The 20,381-nt window shown below is 38.9% G+C and overlaps 1 protein-coding gene across 2 annotated transcripts in view; it reads left to right on the top strand.

Moving 5' to 3' along the window:
• Positions 1–18,537, top strand: part of LOC5565665 (tensin-3) — a 210,529-nt gene extending 191,992 nt beyond the window's left edge. The window contains exons 1-4 of one of the 2 annotated variants that reach the window (XM_001649963.2): positions 2,312–2,346; positions 17,075–17,361; positions 17,425–17,952; positions 18,015–18,537. In XM_001649963.2, the coding sequence (XP_001650013.1) occupies positions 17,113–17,361; positions 17,425–17,952; positions 18,015–18,188 (951 nt within the window). In that variant the 5' untranslated portion in view covers positions 2,312–2,346; positions 17,075–17,112 and the 3' untranslated portion in view covers positions 18,189–18,537. Of the gene's footprint in view, positions 1–2,311; positions 2,347–17,074; positions 17,362–17,424; positions 17,953–18,014 lie in introns of those variants that run through there. The other variant, XM_021841192.1, reaches the window with a different exon arrangement.
• The last annotated feature ends 1,844 nt before the right edge of the window (positions 18,538–20,381 follow it).

Here is a 20,381-nt window from a genome sequence, read left to right as displayed (position 1 = left end):
TGAAACAGATGTCGCTGATGGTACTGTGGCAAGACTATCTGCACTTGGTACTTCTGGTAACTCCTCAGTTGTTGTCGGTGCATCTAGTAATTCCTCAGTTTTTGTTGTTTTCGAACTTCCTGCAACCTGATCCACCGATGATGTACAGATTGCCCGTTTGTCAACGTTTAAACGGCAGGACGTACAAATGCGTAAATATGTATTCAATGTAGACATTGGAGCATAACCAGCCGCTTTCAGTTTATCTATGGTGCTTTCGGTGAGATTTCGTAGCTCTTTCGAACACTTTTTTTCTGCAAACGGCCTGCAACAGTTGAGAAAGCGACTACTCATGTTGCTCGTTAGATTTTAATAAACAAAATCACTTTTAAGTTTTTACTGACTAGTTTGGTGTCGTTTGCTTGACTGAAGAAAAATTCTACAATTAAATCTTTTATAACCATAGTGGTAGTATATTTTTAGCTTTTTCGTGAGTATGTTCATGGTATGTACCTATCATGTTTTTGATGTTGTTGAAGTTACTCGCTTTCTCCCAAATATGATTAACAAAGTCTATTCTCTACCAAGGCGGGTCTATACCCAGGTGTAATCAGATTTTAACTTTGTGGAGAAAACCAGCGCCGAGAAAACCGACCTGCTTTACGTATACTAGATCACCTGGGTATAGACCCGCCTTGTTCTCTACGAGGTAAACTTTTTGTAGGTAAAGTAGTCGTATACCTGTATAGAAAACTTTTTTTGTAGCTTTTGTCTTCAATATTAGATTTCTTATAGGTTTCTTTTATCAAAAGGTTTCAACACTATTGAGAGAATTTTTCTTCAGTTATCAGTCTTGAAAGCGCGGTGATAAACCGTAACCGAAAGCGTAGGCAGGAAAAATTAGTTTAGATAGTTCTAAAACAAGTTTTTGTGCGATTAAGCTTTTATAGCTTCGAAACACAGTGCCGTACGAACAAATCGCGATGCATGCACCATAGAGGACGCCATTACACCAAATTACAGACAACCAAATGTAGGACATTACACACAATAACAAAGACACAAAATCCTATCCCTTTGAAGAAGCTTAAATAAAATAACCGAAACGTCGGACGTAGGAGCAACACACGTGTTAGCTTATTTTTAAGACTGCAGTGCCGAAAATATTTCCAGCAAGTTACGTACAATAAAAAATATGACACTATCAAGACTTTAGATCACAACACTGGATCGCGTCTAACTTTCTAATAGATGCTATAATAGTTATGAATAATTAAATAAATTATCATGAAAACAACTTGTTAACCTCATGTGGTACCCTTAACAAAAAATTCAGCAACAAACTGCGGTCCTAAAAAAAATTAACAATGAAAAAAAAAATTTCACTAAGTGTCAAATTTGTGAAATATTTGAAATGTCATAACTTTTTTGTTTATTGGCTTACCATCACCAAATTTTTATGGTAGATAGTTAATATAATGGACCGTTTTCCCTCAAAAAATTACGTTGGTATTCCGATAGGGTTTTGAGATATTTGTGTTTTTGTGACAAAAATGATGTTTTTTAATGCAAAAAAAAATTTTTTTTTTACTGTGTGTATTTTTTTTTGGAATCTTTATTTAGTTGTCTAACTTTGTTTCTTTAGTTGTCTAACAATCGAACGAACCGTTTTTGCTGTGCAGCTTTTTGAATATTTTTGAACCATTTTCACATACACCCTTTTGAAAAGTTAGTCGTGACTCAACTTGAAGATTTGATATCGGAAAATGACGATTTAGATGGAACTGAAAAACTGTGCAAAGTTTCAGATATTTTTGAAATGGTCGATCAGAATCGACTTGCATGCCTCCGTGGAATCCCTCAGTAGAATTACGTTTAGTTGAAAGTACATTTGGTCGAACGAACATTTCGTCGAATGGTCATTTGATCGAAAAGAATTCAGTTGCTTAGAGAAGCATATAACATTAGGTCGAAAAAGCATTTGAATATGGTTGTTAGGGCACAGGCCGTTATATTTGTAATTACCCTAATGTATGGAACTCAGACACTCAATCACAATCAACTTCATATCATACAAAGCGGAGAAGAGTAACGTAGATTTTAAGCTCTTTCTGTCTAGCACTTAACTCTCACTACCGATCACCAGTATCGGCAGTTAGAATTCCTAGCAGTTGAATAAAACCGTTCAAACAGTGTACATGTGATCCTCTATCGCTCGCAAGAATCGTCCGAGTACCCTCAGTGCAGTGAAAACCTCCTACCACTATTAATTCGTCGCGTTTTTCGTTTTCGGTGCTAAAACCACATCCTAAGGTCACTTTACGCCGCGAGTGAACCACGAATCCGGAGAACCAGCTCCGAACAATGGTATTTATTTCTTTTCAGCTCTTATAGCTTTTCTGGAAATATTTATCATTCCATTAAGGTCGTACTTTTGCCCCCATCTTACCCTATATGCAAAAAGCTGTGCTGTGCTAGTTTGGTCTTGAAAATATCGCTACTACTGCTACCCTAGCTAGACATCAGTTTTAGTGAGTTTGTAAGGGAGAGCCATCCGTTTCCCTCAACGGTCATACCCGAACGCCAGCACAGCCCTAGGAATGAAACAAGTTCTCAACTTTATCGACACACTGCCGGAGTTGGCGGCGAGCTACTACACCTATTCCGGCATTGAACGAGAAACAAAACTGCTCTTCGCCTCGGGATACTGGCGTAGACGTGTGCTCCCATAAAGCTAAGCCGGAAAACTGGGAAAATTGCAACTCGTTGCACTTTCAAGTATCCATTGGATTCTTCGCCAAAAGAGCTTCCGTCCTTCCTGGTTGTTGCCTGAGGGGGCAGGGGAACGACGACGCAAGGATATCAAATTAATTTAATAATAAATATGCTTGTTATCAGCAGACAAGGATTTGGCTTGGCGACGGGATGGAAGGCAGAAGTCTTGTCGAAAATTTACAGACTCAAGCTTTGCTTTATGAGTTGCTTTTTGGAGGAGGCTCATCTTGATATTGCTGCGGTCAAAGATTCGTCCCTATTAAAAGTTTAGTTGTGGTATGTTGTAGGAAAATTTTGTAACGGAGCATCGCAGTTCGTTAGGCGACTTGTTTGAATGAATTTTACAAGCAATTATAGATAATGGAATTTATGTAATGATTCGCTAATCATGCCTCTGTTCCTACCTGCAATAATGACAAAACTTTGTGTTACTAGTTACAAAACGAACCAGCCAATGGTTAAAGGTCTTGTTAATAAAGACAATAAAAATAACGTTGTGTTACTGGTTAGTCAATGTACGAAATCTACGTAATGACGAAACCTGCGTGTCATCTGATGATTTCTCCTAATGCTTTCAAAAATCAACTAATAATGTCCCACGTAAACCAAAAGTTCTTTATTTGAAACCTTCAAGTAGACATGTATGCTGTACCATATGGACTAGTTCTTGTAAAACCAGTATTCAAAGTAAACATGAATCTGAAGTTACCTCCAATGTATAGAACTAATGAATAGGATGACAGATGTTGAATCATTGAAGTAAATGACAAATGAAATTCTGGATAATGTAATTTAACGACTATTTCAAGCTATTGAATTAAAATAGTGGTAGGTCATTTGGCATATAGTCGTTTGACATAATGAGTCTGAAATCAAGGATTTTTTCGTGTTTACGTTTTTTTTTTGTATTCATTTGGCGACATCAAGCTTTTTTGGAGTTGATTGGTACAAAAAGGGGCTTTATTAAACATGTCCAAACTTTTGAATTACCTTATTGATTACCGACAGTGGAGTAAATATTGCAAATAGTCTTCCTAATATAAATTATTCTTTTGCGTTGCGCTATCGAAATGAGTTTCAGCACTGAAGCTTCTAACATATTTATCACAAATTGACCCTTATAAGCTTTATTGTTCCGATAATTATTGGTTTTGAAGCTGATATCGAACTTCATACTGATATAAGGGTCACAAACGAATGCCCAAGTTTTCATCAATATTAAACACAACAAAGATAAATCGATTTCTGCAGTTACTCCGATGATACTTAACACAAATTTTACTATTCTTTCTTTTTTGCAATTGTTAGTTAATAATGCTGCAAAAATAAGTCTTAAGATCAAAGCTTTCATTATTTTGCATATACATTTTCCCTATTTAAACCAACTTTGTCTTCATCAATGTTACTTTATCCATCATAAGTATGGAATCGCTGTTGCAATACTCATACTGACTATTGCAACACCTCGAAAAGTTTATCTCGGCATTCTGATGCGTCCCTGAGCCCCTACGATTTTTCATTTTAGTTGAAAATAATTATTAGGGTCGATGTACCAATAGCCGCATAGCTAAGAACAAATATTCGTATACAATCGAAAAATAAAGCCAGCGGCATTTTTCTTACATTATCTGAAAACATTTTATTTTGATTTTGTAGAAGAAATATGAAAACTAATAAAACTCGATTTTTTGTATTTATTATCGCTTGTGCCATTATAGGAACACATGTGTCTATAGTTGCACTATTTCTAATTTCTGTTCCTATAGTAGACCTATCTTCACGGCGTAGGCAAAATACAAATCAAAACCAATTACAATTTTTTATATTTTTCCTTTAAAGTATGGATCAAAAGCATTCGTTGTAAAAAAGTTCTTAATTCATCAATTAGTTTGTTAAATAAAAAATAGTTTCTCTTAGTAGTGCTACTACAAGAACAAAAAGTTTACAATAGGTGCAAGGGAGCTCAAATTTTAAGTAAAACTATATATTTAAATCATTTTTCAAATAGCTGTGTATCAATGGTTAGCTCGTGGCCTTCATATCAAAAAATATTTTGCGAACATTATAGCAAAACGGCCTTAAAAAGACATTAGTGCGACTATAGGGGACTGTCTACTAAGGAAACACCGACCCTACTGGATTTTGCTTGATACTAAGCTTAAAAGTTCTGCAATATTCTGTATTGCAACATTTCCATACCTCTGTTGATAATTTATTAAAAAAAAAACACTACTCAGGATTTCACTTTTTCATTTTATTTTAAATTGATTGTTTCCAGTTTGCTAAAGAACATTGCGATGTAAACACAACCTAAATTGCGTTCGTCACTGCTGAGAACTAGTCAGAAATTCTTGCGAAGTGCTCGGTAGTGCCAATCACGGTTAATAGCTTCGATAAATGCCAATAGCAATGTTTCGCAAGTTGTTGGAACAAGCTTGATCAATAGCAGCAGCGAACAAGAGCCCCAAAGAGAACTTATTTCTCTTGCTTAGCGTTAGGGGTTCGTGTTTTATTTTATAGGCGGAATAAATAATCCCAAAACATCCAATAGCAACCCAGATAACCAAAATGTACGTATAACGAAATTACCTGGAGGCTTTGCATGTGCAAAATTTCATTTATAAGATGTCGCAAAAATACCTTCTACGTAAAAAAGTGGAGGCGATATACGTGCATATATTATGTGATGAATTAATAACATACAATGCGAGTGTATAAATATTCTACTAACCTGTGATCTTATGCGACTTAACTTATAATAACAAATGATGATTTGACAGCTGCTACGGATTGATTCGATTTACTTTGTACAAGTGTACTGGACGAAACCAAATGTACGAATGAACTCAGAAAAAAGGCGTTTTATGCGATTTTATCCACCGCGTTTTATGACGATTTTATCCACTGTACTTTGAGAATTTGATGAAATTTGTCTAAATTAACGAACTATTACATGAACCTTTATGCGACTTCTGGTTGTCTGGGAATACTATCCTCCAGGTTTGGAGCTTGTTCAGGTTTTATTATGTACTGTTATCCCCTGATCTAATCAGAGCTGTTACAGAAGATGATAGATAGACTCTCATGATGTGTGGCGGTTCATGATCATTACAGAGAGCAATAAGTGAGAGACACTTACTACTGTTTTCCAGCTCTTAAACGGTACCAAAACCACAAGATTTTCACTATAAATTAATGCACTTTTGACAATGTTTTACATTGAGGTTGCAGATATTACCAGAAGACTTACTAATGTCCAAAAATGTATACAAAAATACAACACAGCAAAGGGTTGAAAAAAAAGTTTATTCATTTCAATCAACGATTTAGGACGGTTTTCATTTATTGAAAGAATTACTACTATTTTGCCGTTATACGCATAATTTTCCCATGTTACTTTTTGTACATTTTGACTTTCTGTCATCAAACAGTTTACTTTTACGCCTAGTTTTAGAAAACACTTACTAAAAATTAGCTTTGACAGAAAATCAATGAAAAGCAAGTCAAGTCAATTTGTCCCATTGTTGAATTTTAACGCACAGCTACACTCTTAAAAATAATGAAAATTACTCTGGACGTAATTCTGGATATGACTGAATGACACATGATGTAAGTGATGGAACGACACAAAAACGTGTCCTTGAAGATGTATTGAACAAAAAATGTAATTCTACATGTTAAAGGACACGAAAACGATGGTACTGTGATCGAAATTTCTCGAATCAGAGACTAACGTATTTGAAATTTTACACAAATTTACGTCATTCGGCTCGCTTCTTTTATGTGCATCCCAAAAGACGTAAATCACATTATTTTTTGGTACTGTGTACTGTACTTCCACGCAAAACTGTCACACTATACAATTCGCAGCGCTAATCTCATACAAAATATTCAGTATGCAGTTTTTAATTAGCGTCTATTTAGATTTAAATTAGCAACTTCGAAATATTTTTTCTCATCCGTTATCCATAAAGTTTGAAATAATTTCCAAAGTCAAAATGTTCAGGTCCGATCACATAATTCTTCTACTTTTTGGAACCACGGTCATCGATTCAACAATTCTGGATATGTCGTGAGGAGAACTGAGGAAACCCCACTAAAAGAATCAGTAACCACTTTAACTTTGAGTCCCAAACATGGCTTGCTGCATATCAATCTTCATGAATTAGTAAATCAAGTTTTAAGAAAAATAATAAATAGTAAAATAGTAGTTCATTTTTTTTTTGCTACTTTGCTACATGCTGGTTTTGTGAACCCTATTAGCACTGCAGAATCCATCAGCTATATACTGTGGTAATTTAGCACAGTATTTCCGTGCTGTAAGTATAGTTAAGCCAACGTAATAAATTTAGTGAATAGTGAAAGTCCGGTGTTTGAATTCTGCGCAACATTACAGCAGGATTGTTCCGAATACTTGATTCGCTGGTGGAAGTGGCCATTATATTGGCGGTTCTGAAACCTGGCTTGCGACATATCAATCTTTATAAATTTGCAAATCTAGTCTAAAGATGATTCATGCTGGATTGTGCCGAATACTCAGTTCCCTGAGTGTTATGGCACTAAATTGACATTTCTGAACCTAAGTAGCGACATATTAAACTTCATAAATTCCCAAATCAAGACTAAAGCTGGATTATTCAAATGTTTTTAGATGCCTTGGTCACAAGAAACCTCATGAATTTTCAAATTAAGTCAAAGAAGAATAGTTAATGAGGTTTTGGATGACCTTGCCACCTACTGGGCTGTCCCGGATACCTGGTCCCCGGTGCAAGTGGCGAATAAATTGACGGATCTGAAATATAAATTATGACTTATCAAATATTATGATTTTGCAAAGTCCTTAGAAAAATCGGAGCTTGTGAAGATTTGTGTCGTGAATTCTGAGTTAAATATTTACTCCTCAAAAGAACCTTGAAATCGCAGATGAATTTCTGTCAAGCCTGTTAGAAGATTCGATATAGCAACTTATCACCTTTACTAAATCTTATCACGCTAATAATCACGCAATTGCAACGATTTAATTTGAATTTATCACAAACCTGGTCAACACACAGCATAAATGTGTTAAAATCTTTAATTGCGTTTTTCGTGGTTGCATATTTGGGCTGCAAAACGGTGAGTCGACAACTAGGAAGGAGCGTTCAACACAGCTCTGGTCCTCACAAGTTCCTACCTCACGCTTCCACGGGTCAAACGATGACAAAGACCGTTGACTGTTGTCCTTCTGACATCAGCTAGATTGAGGAGGTACGTCTCGAGCGTCTGTTCACCAGGAGGTGCGGCACAAACAGCGTCTGTTCTGGTATCCAGCGGCTGAGCAAGAAATGCTGAATCGCGCACAGCTAAATCCAAGGTGGAAGCCCCATCAGCGCGATCGTCCTAGTGTTAGTTGGGACTTTAAACAGAGCTGGCACGATGGCGCTCCGGCGAGACAAGAGTGTTGGCGTAGGCCCAATAAGCCACTCATAAAAAACCTTATTGCGAATAACATAGGAGATAATACGACCCGGATCAATCGGGAAAGACCCACGTGACAAAATAAGGATTACGATTGGAAACTTGGAACATGGAACTGCAAGTCACTTGGTTTCGCAGGTTACGACAGGATAATCTATGACGTACTACATCCCCCTAACTTCGATATCGTAGCGCTGCAGGAACTTTGTTGGACTGGACAGAAGATGGGGAAAAGTGGGCATCGAGCGGCTACCTTCTACCAAAGCTGTGGCACCACAAATGAGCTAGGAACTGGCTTCATAGTGTTGGGCAAGATGAGACAATGCGTTATCGTGTGGCAGCCGATCAACGTAAGGATGTGCAAGATGAGGATAAAAGGCCGTTTCTTCAACTACAGCATCATCAACGTACACTGCCCACACGAAGGGAGACCCGACGACGACAAGGAAACGTTTTACGGAGCAGATTTATGACGGATGCTCGCCGCGTGACGTGAAAATCGTTGTTGGCGACATGAACGCATAGGTAGGACGAGAGGAGATGTACAGACCGGTGATCGGGCGGAACAGTCTGCACACCGTATCTAACGACAACGGCCGACGATGCGTCAACTTTGCAGCCTCTCGTGGTATGGTAGTCCGAAGCACCATCCTCCCTCGCAAAGATATCCATAAGACCACCTGGAGATCACCCGATAACCTAACCGAGAACTAAATCGACCACGTTCTAATCGACGGAAAATTCTTCTCTGACATTACCAATGTTCGCACATACCGCAGTGCGAATATAGATTCGGATCACTACCTAGTTGCTGTATGTATGTGCTCAAAACTTTCGACAATGACCAACTCACGTCGAAGCCAAACGCCGCGGCTCAACATCGAGCGAGACGGTTGAAAAACAACAAAGCCGCTGTAGTGAACCAACTACCGAGCGAGTTGTTAAAATACGGTGGTGATGCACTGGCAAGAGCGCTGCACTGGGTTATTTCCATGATTTGGGAGAAGGAATTATTGCCGGAGGAGTGGATAGAAGGTGTCGTGTGTCCCATCTACAAAAAGGGCGACAAGTTGGATTGCGCCAATTATCGTGCGATCAAAACTTTGAGCGCCACCTACAAGTTACACTCTCAAATTCTATGCCACCGTCTATCACCAATTGCTAGAGAATTCGTTGCGCAATATCAGGCAGGATTTATGGGCGAACGAGCAACAACGGACCAGATATTCGCCATCCGGCAGGTATTGCAGAAATGCCGCGAATACAATGTACTCACACATCATTTATTCATTGATTTTAAATCGGCCTATGATACAATCGATCGAGAACAGCTATGACAGATTATGCACGAATACGGTTTCCCGGACAAACTGATAAGCAGGCATTACATTTCATCTCATCTTTAGATCCTCTGAGCATGATATGGATCGAATCGTAAGATATCATCTTAGAGCTCTGTGATCGATTTTTCGTCAATAGGGCTTTGCACAAAATTGAACCTCTCTTTATCACTCTTCAAATTATGTAAACAACAAGGCCAGTAAACGTCAAAATCCCATACAAAATCAAAACATTGCAGAGGCCTATATCTTATGCTCAGATGAGTCATCTTGAGCTCAGCAATCCACGCGTTTAATCTACTTGACGGAAACACAACACACTTCACACGAAATGTTTCAATTTTCGCCATCCAAAAGTTCTCATTTTCGAGGCTCGTTTTATTAGGTTTTGTCCATAAATATCATTGCAAATTTATAAAGCCCAACTACCTTAGACGTCTCTTAAGCGGTTCAACGATTTCAATTGATGATTTGACTGTTCCATTAATGATTATCATGAGCTGTCCGTAATTCGAATCAAAGCGTCCGGAATATGAGGCAAAAGTGAGGGAGCGTCCGGAATAAGAATCATGAAAAGGCCACACGTTTTGATTTATTTAAAATTATTCAAGTTGCGGACGCGTATTCTTTACCCACCATCCGAAAGTTAAGGGCTTCCGACGTTCGATAACGCTAAAAAATCATACAGAATGATTTATTTTGTATGGTTCAAGCTGGGTTATACTTCACTGAGGCCTTAAGTGTCCGTAATATGAATCAAAACGGTAATTCAGGTGAATAATATTTATTAAAATAAAGCCTTATTTTAATTTTCATTAACTTTTTTAGGGTTTGCAGCATTGTTCTTTTACCGCTACTTGGAAGCCGGAAAAATGAATAAAATGATAATTATATGGAGTGATACAGTTGTTGGGATTTATATTTCAGTTGATAATCCGAAGGATTGCATGTTTCTTAGTTTCAATTCATCTACATAATTGAACTTTCATGATATATCATCTTATCGTGTATCTACAGCTAGTTTCAAGACGGAATCTGATTGACTCACGTACATTGAATACTTGTAGCATAAATATGGAAATACACACAATTGATTTGAACATGGTTTAACTCTCATTGAAACGAAAATCATGTTTATTGTTATTATTAGCTTTATTAGGGAGATTTTCAGCCCGTGGCTGGTTCATCTCCAAAAATCATGTTTAATTGTCAGTAAGTTCATCTAATTCCATAATCTACGAATCTAATCTACAATGGTTCACCGCCTTTCAAGACCGTCCCAGAAGGACATTGTGTATACGATTACCTATAGGAGGGGAGATAAGTAAACTGTTAATAAAACAGATGGTCTGGATTTCCCTGATAACTGGACAGCTAAAAATTCAGCTCACTAAGTAGACTAGAGGACAATATATTCACTAAACGAATTCAAAAGGAGCTTCTCGGTCAGTTTGAGGCATAACATTATGAGTTTTGTTCTTGGAGATACTGTTATTTTGTAATAATAATAATACAAGCCCGTCATTGTGGTACAAGGAAAGTGCTCGTGTTATTCATAAATTTCAATTTTCATTGCTTAGAACCAATATACAAGAACTGTTTATCGCCATTCTTGATTGCCAAACAGGACGGTATATTCGTAGATCACAGTTGTTCTGAAAACAAAAAGACTCCGAAAAATTGCTCGCAAATCCCCAGTTGTTATATCTGTAAAGGAAGGTAATATAAAAAAGCATAAATAATAAATTAATAAGGCAAATTGATCCAAACCACCAAACAGCTGTCAAGATTATCTTCTGATGCTCAAGATTGGATATGATATCATTTCAGAGCGCTCTTGGATTAGAGATAATATCTTTCTATTATCCTAAGACGATCTCGTTCATCAGATGAGATTGCAATGCCTGCTGATAAGATTGATCAAGGCAACGATGAAGCGAGTGATGTGCGTAGTCCGAGTATCAGGGACACTCTCGAGTAGGGTTACATATATCTCAGGAGCACATAAATGTACTGACGAGCCTCCAACCAAACCGTCTCTCAGCTCATCGGAATCCTAGTGTGCTGCGCTTGCTGGAGGCTCACGAAAGTTCTAAAAGCGCGCGCTAGGTGATGTGCTCTCGGAGAGACTCGTCCCATGCGCTGTTCGGCGCTACGGCTCGCCATCGGTATCCAAGTTGTGAAACAACTGCTTAGTAACGAAGAGCCTCTACAACTATTTTCGCTTCATTATACAGGTGTCTACATGGTCTACATGATATGGTTGAAGACTTGCGATCCAAGAGTTACAATTTCGATCCCCATTGAAAACTTTTGTAATCACTTCAATTATTGCGCTAAATTTTAAACAGCACATGTGACGGAGCGCATGAGACCGCAGTGAGACACATTTCAAGAAAAATGAGGCGCACCAAAAAAGGTCTCACAATGTACAGCGCTCCCGTGCGCTTGCAAGCAATGAGGCTCCTGCACCTAAGGCTACAGCATGTGCACAGTAACTCTACTCTCGAGTCCCTTCGAATATCGCAGAGGGTTACGGCAATGTGATGGCCTTTCGTGTTTACTGTTCAACATTGCTTTAGAGGGTGTGATAAGAAGAGCGGGGATAGACACGAGTGGCACGATTTTCAGAAAGTCCGTTCAGTTACTTGGTTTCGCCGACGACATTGATATTGTTGCACGCAACTTTGAGACGATTGCGGATACGTACATCCGACTAAGGGCTGAAGCTAGGCGAATCGGACTGAACATCAATGTGTCGAAGACGAAGTACATGATAGCGAGGGGTTCAAGAGAAGACACGGCACGCCCCCCACCTCAAGTTAATATTGACGGTGATGAAATCGAGGTTGTCGAAGAATTCGTGTACTTAGGCTCACTGGTGACCGCCGACAACGACACCAGCAGAGAAATCCAGAGACGCATCGTTGCTGGAAATCGTGCCTACTTTGGACGCAGAACGCTCCAATCATGTAAAGTTCGCCATCGCACGAAGTTAACCATCTACAAGACGCTGATTAGACCGATACTCCTCTATGGGCACGAATCATGGACCCTACGTGCAGAGGAACAACGCGCCCCTGGTGTTTTCGAACGGAAGGTGTTGCGGACCATCTACGGCGGAGTACAGATGGAAGACGGAACGTGGAGAAGGCGGATGAACCATGAATTGCACCAGCTGCTGGGAGAACCAACCATCGTCCACCTCGCAAAAATTGGGAGGCCGCGGTGGGCCGGTCATGTCACCAGAATGTCGAATACCAACCCGGTGAAAATGGTTCTCGAAAACAATCCGACCGGCACAAGACGACGTGGTGCGCAGCGAGCAAGATGGGTCGATCAAGTTGAGGACGATCTGCGGACCCTTCGCAGAATGCGTGGCTGGCGACGGGCAGCCATGGACCGAGTCGAATGGAGACCTCTCCTTCGTACAGCAGGGGCCACCCAGGCATTAGCCTGACTGGTAAGGTAAGGTATATTTTGGAACATGGGGCAATTATGCGTATAACGACAGTATTCTTAAATTCAAAGATATATCGAAGAGTCATTCTGGTATAAAAAAGGCATTATAAAAAATATTTAATAGCCTGCTTTATAACAAATTAAGCGGGCAAGCAGGCTCTGTTCTAGACGTAATGCCAGGAAAAAGAACAATAAGAAGTAGAAGAGGAAGCGAAACCAGTTTTCAGCGGTAGCCTCGAAATTCAACATGTCGAATGCTAACTAGAAGATGTCCACGGGGTATTTTTTTCGGATTTTCAAAGACAACCACCCCCGGTATGTCCCTTATGGTCTTTTGTTCACACAAGATTTTTCTAATTTGTATGGATTATGATCATTGGCCACAAACCCCCCTCCTATCCTAAATGACCTAAAACCACGTGTTTAGGACGACCCCCAAGGTGAAAAAATCATTCTATTTAAAATCAAGATGGAGTAAAAATCCAAGATGGTCACCAGATTTTTTCACTTAAAATAATACTCTTATTTTCCACTTGACTCGAATAAAACACCAACGATTGAAAACATGTTTCTTTGTTGTACAAAAAATGATGTTTGCATTTGCTATATACGTCAAAATTGTGGAGAATTGTTTAGAAAACCTTTTTTCTTCATCAAGTGAATACCATTGCTCACCTAGTTTTTATGGGATACAAAACTCAGGTAACTCACTCATTTTTTTTCTCAGCTTTCAGATGGTGATCTCAGAATTTCAAAACAAGCGGTGCGCTATTGCTGATGTTTCAAAGTTTGTTATGTGTTTCGAAGTAAATATGATACATATCACGATAAGATATACCTGAAATTTATAAAAAATGTACTTTTTCGCAAACTGTTAAGTTAGCTAGCGTAGGTAGTAACCCGCGCGTAGATACGGACGTCAAATTTTTTCGCTCGCGTTTTTTTCTGCTGATTCTGAGCTGTGTTTTGGTGAATTTAGGCAACGTTTGTGACACGATTTTTGATTTAGATTTTTGAAAATTTACGTCCGGAAAAGAGTCGCTCAAGTCGCGTTGCCGGTGTCTTTAAAACAATATTTATATCATGACAAAAAAAAACAATATTTATATATGTCACTATTATGTATTTATACAACAGAATATAAATGGTTCGTCACTATGAGTGTCGACAAAAACTCTTGAACACACATTTCCTTTCAACTATTTCTTGTAATTACAGAAACATCTTTGATGTAATTACAGAAACGACTTACAATGGGTTCACGTTGTCTTTAGTGTCTTTTTGAACTGAGGCTGCATGAATCGCATCACTTCCAAGGTCAATCCTGATTATGTAGCTTTTAAACCCTTCCCACTAACAAATTCCTTCCTGTGACAACCATGGAGATGCATAGGTGATCTCGGTCTCTAGTAACAATGGATGTCACACTCATTATCCTTCCTTTCCCCGATGACCGCAAGGACGTGGCCGGCGCGTTTATTGACTTTATAATGTTTGGAATTCTCGAAAGTGTACATTGAAGATGGAAAGCTACTCCCAAGCTACATCTGTTGGTTCCTTGTGCAACTTCGATTATTCTGGTCAATCACGGAGTAGCAACTACGAATTGTACGGTCATCAATGCTCATGCTCATGCTCAACTGTTAAGTTAGCTAGCGTATGAGGGGTCCACCAATTTGAGAAAAAATCCAAAACGACCACCCTCAGGTCTTAGCATATACTAACGATCAGTGACATAAAATTCGAATTCAAACGATGTCGACCTGGTTTCAGCGAGAATTGGTCGCGATTCCAAAAAAAAAATACGTAGAAAAATGTGAACCCAGGTTTTTTTTAATTATGATAAAAACTTCATCCTTCTGATTCCTGTTTGGATTCTTTTTGTTTTCTTAACTCCCGTATGGTCTTATTTGGTTTCCCATTCGGTCTCTTAAGTGTCCTGTTCAGTCTCTTTTTAAAAGCAAAAGGTCTCTAAAGTTCCTATTTGAAAAGGCTCTCAGTCGCTCTGCCAGGCCGTACACACTTTTTAATTTTGAATAATTAAAAAAAGGTAGCATTAGCACTTTTGACTTCGGATGATTAGGATAAATTCATTACATTTTTGTTGTCTTAAGCAAGTAATTTCAAATCGTCTGTAAAACATCATAACAGCCGCGGTGAATGAAATGTTATATGTTATTACAAAATGTTAATAAAAGCTTTATATAGTTTTAGCAAATTTGGATGATAGTGTAACCTAACAAAGAGCACTTAGATATTACAAATGAAAGTAATATTTGAAATGATACTTATTTCCCCCTTTCTATCATGTACGTACGATACTGAAACAAATGTGTTACTGCTATATTCAATGAAAAAAAGCACAATTTTTATGGCATAATGAACATTAATTCGATAGAATAATTGCAAAATTTTATTAGCGATGTTTGTATAACAAACTTTAGGCGATCATAACGTAGACATATTTTATCATCGTACGGTCAAAGGAATCGATGAAGTAAACCTTTTCCAAAATATTGCATCTCCAGAGAATTCCCGTCGGCAAAGGAGATATTTTTCCCCAAAAAAAAAAAAAGGATTGACTCATCCTAACCGTTATGATTTACGTCCATGGTCCGTTGTGTACTGGATAAGGAAGCGAACACTTTCACAAAGGAAAAAGTCTGTTTGTCTGCGCGACCAACTGGAACGGACACCATAAATCACAATTTGTTCTCGTGAAAGCAGGATGCCACCTCATCAATCTTGCTCACTTAACTCCCGTCCAGACGATACAAGTTGGGACTTATGCTGTTGCTTCGAATGATGATGGGTAAAGCAACCTCGAGCTGCTTAATCTTGACAAATTAAAGGTTCTTCCGGGGTTTAGCAATTAAATCAAATTACATACGTTAAAAGCTGCATAAGTGACACTCTTCAATCACGTTGAATTTCCATGGAACAGAAAACAAGTGATTGCTGTTCAAAAAGCAATTCCTTATTTGGTACCGCAAGGATGTTGCTCTGCGTTATGGAATATAATTGAATACAAATGGAAGAAAATGATACCATTCTATGGTTTTGCGGGGTATTTTCCCAAAAACCATAGAATGGCAATGACAATGCAATTGCAAACCCGCACGCCCCAAAAACGATGCATCGAATTTCATGTGCCGCAACTATGCGGCGCACCCCAAAAGTTCATACAGTGTTATCCATAGTAAAATCTCATCCATTCCTGCCCGCAACTCCATCGGCAACGATGACTGCAGTTGACACCGAGGTCAGTAGAGTGCAACATATGTCCACTCTTATGGAGTGAATGCTATTCCCATTCTAACTTCCCCTGGTTTGCTACTAACAACAGTTTGTACAGTTCCCGAAACAAGCTCACCAAAAACTTTCAATTGCATATACGAGCGCATAATAGTTTAGCAGTTCCAGTTCTCATGTGTAATTGACCCAAACTGAAAGGCCCTAACCCCCAAACTGCCACCCACGCACATGTTTTTCCCTATTGCAGTTCGGTGGCACTTTTTCGTGCAACAGCTGCATTTCTGTAGAATCGATTAGTGGGAAAACCAAACACCAGGCCGTCACCAAACAACGCCAAACTATTCCATTCTCTGGGAAACATATTTATGCTGGTCTGATTTGGAAATCTAGTTATTGGGAATGTGTTTCACACTAGTTTTTGTAATAGGGTGACTGTTTTTGCAAGCTCTATTCTGGCCGTCATTGGGAGTTTTCTAACTACTATTGGGTTGAAAATTTGCTTCAGTATTCAATATTCCATTTCGATACTCATAGTCAACGTATAAGAAGGCAGTTAAGATTATCTACCACGCAACTGCTGGTTTCGTAATCCGTAAGAATTCCTATTCCTTTAAATGTTTGTCCACATCACAAAGTGATCCAAGATAACTTCTTCGAACACATCCCCAATAATAATAATAATATGGAAAATTGACAAGAATTCTTTCGTTACTCAAACTTTACCTATTGAAGATGAATCATTCATAGGCTGGAATGCTCCATAATAAAATTAATAATAATATTTCCTTTCTCTATTTCATCCCCAGATCGTCTTGTGATGTGCTGACCCAAGCCTAAGGCGAAAATGAACTGCACGGCGCTCAACAGCAATCAAATTGAAACGACGCCCAACAACCATCCTCGGTTGACGGTACCGACGGCTGCAACCCGAGCCTCCGTTGGAGTGCCGATATCGAATGCTTCCACCAGTACCGGAATTTTCTTCCACCACACCAACAACCTCTTGGACGTTCCGCACCCGAACAGCTCCGCGGAGGGAAATTCACCAACCGAACTGAACAACTGCCGGAGATTGACTGAAAAACCTCCGCTGGTATGGTTACTTAGGTTTTACTCATCATCTAGGTCATATTCATTCTAAAACCTCTGATTTCAGGTCAAACGCCTAACCATGGGTATTCTTCGGACCGCCGAAGACAGTAGACCCCTGGTGCACAGCTCATCGCCCTCGAGCTCCTCCAGCTCGTCTCAAACGATCTCCGACGGCTATGTCAACGAAGGCATATGCAGCGAAGCCGTTGAAGCGAACGTCGTGTTCAACAAGTTCGGTGATTCATGTCAACGGACGTTGGTTACGCAAGCCACCGTGGAAGGATCGCCTCGCTTCAACCACAGCATAGCCCTTTATCCCCAAGCGGGTCCAACTGGGGCTCCCGTCCCCCTGCGAAACGATTGTCTCAGCTTGAAGGAGCAACACGAACTCAAAGGAGCGCCTTGGTATCAGGCCGGAATCCCGCGGGAGATCTCCCTGGAGGTGCTCTCCCGACAGAATCCGGGAGCATTTCTGGTGCGCCAGAGTACCACCAAACCAGGCTGTTTCGCTCTGTCCCTCAGAGTTCCCCCACCGGCACCAAAAGTAGCGCATTATTTAATTTTAAGGACGATACGAGGTTATAAGATTAAGGTAAGACTCATCAGGTTATTCCACTCGCATTGATTGTCTAATTTACCGATTCTTCATCACAGGGCTTTACCAAGGAATTCAGCTCACTGCGAGCGTTGATAACGCACCACTCTGTGATGCCAGAGTTGCTCCCGGTTCCGCTGGCCTTACCTAGACCCCCACAGGTCGGCCCACGCCAGGAGGATCCGGAAATGTATGGATCGCTGAACGAGTTTCAAAAAATTATGGCAGAATAACCCTTCTAGTTAGACCAGTTGTGGCGGAACATTGTGAAAGACTTGGCTAGTCATTTAAACCCCAGTTAGGACCAGAGAGAGGATTGTAGGCGTTAACAAATGGAAAATGTTAAAAAGGAACTCTGAAAATTTTGGCTTTAATTCCAAACTTAAAACGACGTTAAGGAAATCAAGTTCAATTTATTTAGGCATTAGTAAACGGATGCGTGTATCCAATTGTTGAAACAATTTATTAGACCTATGTAGTAAAATTTAAATAATACATTTATTAGATATGTGAAGTTTACATTTGTAGGATTAGTTATTCGACAAATAAAGTTACGAATAAATATGTTACAGACCACCATAACATCTGCGTATTTATTTTGTATCACAATCAGCAAAATTCTATGAAAAAGATATGTTTATTAGCAGGTTCTACTATAGCAGATGAACCATATAAGCAAATCTCGCTGAAACCAAGCCGCCATCGGCATGTATCGATAGGATACCAATTTTTTTGTTATTGATCGCTAGTACCTATATACTAAAACTAGATGAAGGTCCTTTCGGTTTTCTCAAATTGATGGACCCCGCGTACGCCAAGTCTTTTTTTTTAATAAATCTTAGGATTTTTTCCATGATATGTGCCATTATCATGTGAAAAAATTTTCTTTAGAATACATACCAAACTTAGTGGCATCATATAAAGGAATGATGTAGTTTTCATTTGATTGAAGCTAAAAAATGTTGGTGACCATTTTGAGTATGACCGCCATCTTAAATTTTATATTCATGATCTCGAAGATATGTCGAAAAATCATTCTGACACCAAAATAGCATTACAAAAGAAAATTCCTGTTCAATAGCCTTTCAATACCTTATTTAGCTGAGAAGCAGGCTCTGTTCCAGTAAGGACGTAACGCCAGGAAAAAGAAGAAGAAGCATAGCCTGTTTTCAGCAGTAGCCTAGAAATTCAACATGTTAAGTGCTAACAAGGTGAAAAACTCATTTTTCTACTTAAAATCAAGATGGCGTCAAAATCCTAGTTGGCCGCCAGATTTTTTCACTCAAAAGAATACTCCTTTTCTTCACTTGACTCGAAGAAAATCCAACGATTGAAAACTTGTTTCTTTGCTGTACGGAAAATATTTACATTGATTGATTGCCATATACGTCAAAATCGTAGAACATGATTTAGAAAATCGTTCAATTCTTCATGTTAGCAGCGGCTTACAACCAGGCTTTATTTAGCTCATCTTGATCTGATAGATGGAGCGACTTCGTACGCTCACAACAATTACACGGCTACACACAGCATGAGTGCGACTTACACAGAATTTTCACTCAGCCAGAGAGTCCTGCATTGGTTGCCTCATTCTGTGTAGTTTTTACACATGCGCTGCGTTGAGCAGGCTTAGCGTGTGAGGTTGTCAAAACCAGAGAATATGATTATACTAGAGAAACGCGGAGAGGATTTTGACTTTGTTTATAAACAACATTTGCAATGACTGTCAATAATTGAGGTCATTCAAACAATATTGTAGTGTGCGTGTCATCCTGCCAGTCACCATAAGAAAGCAAGCTTATCAATGACGTCACTTACGTATTGCTTTTCACTAATACAAAGCCATCGTCTTTTTTGCATAACATCTTTTTGAGTCTCATTGATTTTGCTCGATTGGAACCACGTTTGACGGTTCAATTGGAACCTTTGGTTTCAGAATTCGTGCTTCTCTGTATAAACAAATTCTCTGGTCAAAACAAACTCTTTACCACTCAACTAATAATATTCCCACATAAACCAAAAGCTCTTTATTTGAAACCTTCCAGTAGACATGTTGTCACGATGAGAGGGGTTCCAATAAATTGGTCAGATGATGTTAAGTATCATGCTAGATAAGAATTTAACTTTCAAAAATCACATTGAGGGCATTCAAGCCAAATGTAACTACCGTTAAGTCACCAGTCACCGTGCGGCCTCCATTCACCGTGCACATATACAAATTCCTACAAAATATTCATTCAATTTTCACAAATCATTCTTTGGTCAGCAAAATAAGATAAAACTGATGAAACGAAGTAGTTTTTGTCACAAATCATTTTAAAAAAAACCTAGTTTATGTAGACAAAATCATGTGAATTCTGTATGATAACGAGATATTGCAACAATCTCAGTAGAAACGCCAATAAACACATTTTTTATTTTAACGA

The sequence above is a fragment of the Aedes aegypti genome, chromosome 2, assembly GCF_002204515.2.
Source record: "Aedes aegypti strain LVP_AGWG chromosome 2, AaegL5.0 Primary Assembly, whole genome shotgun sequence".
NCBI lineage: Eukaryota > Metazoa > Arthropoda > Insecta > Diptera > Culicidae > Aedes > Aedes aegypti.
This window is presented reverse-complemented; position numbering and strand designations above follow the sequence as displayed.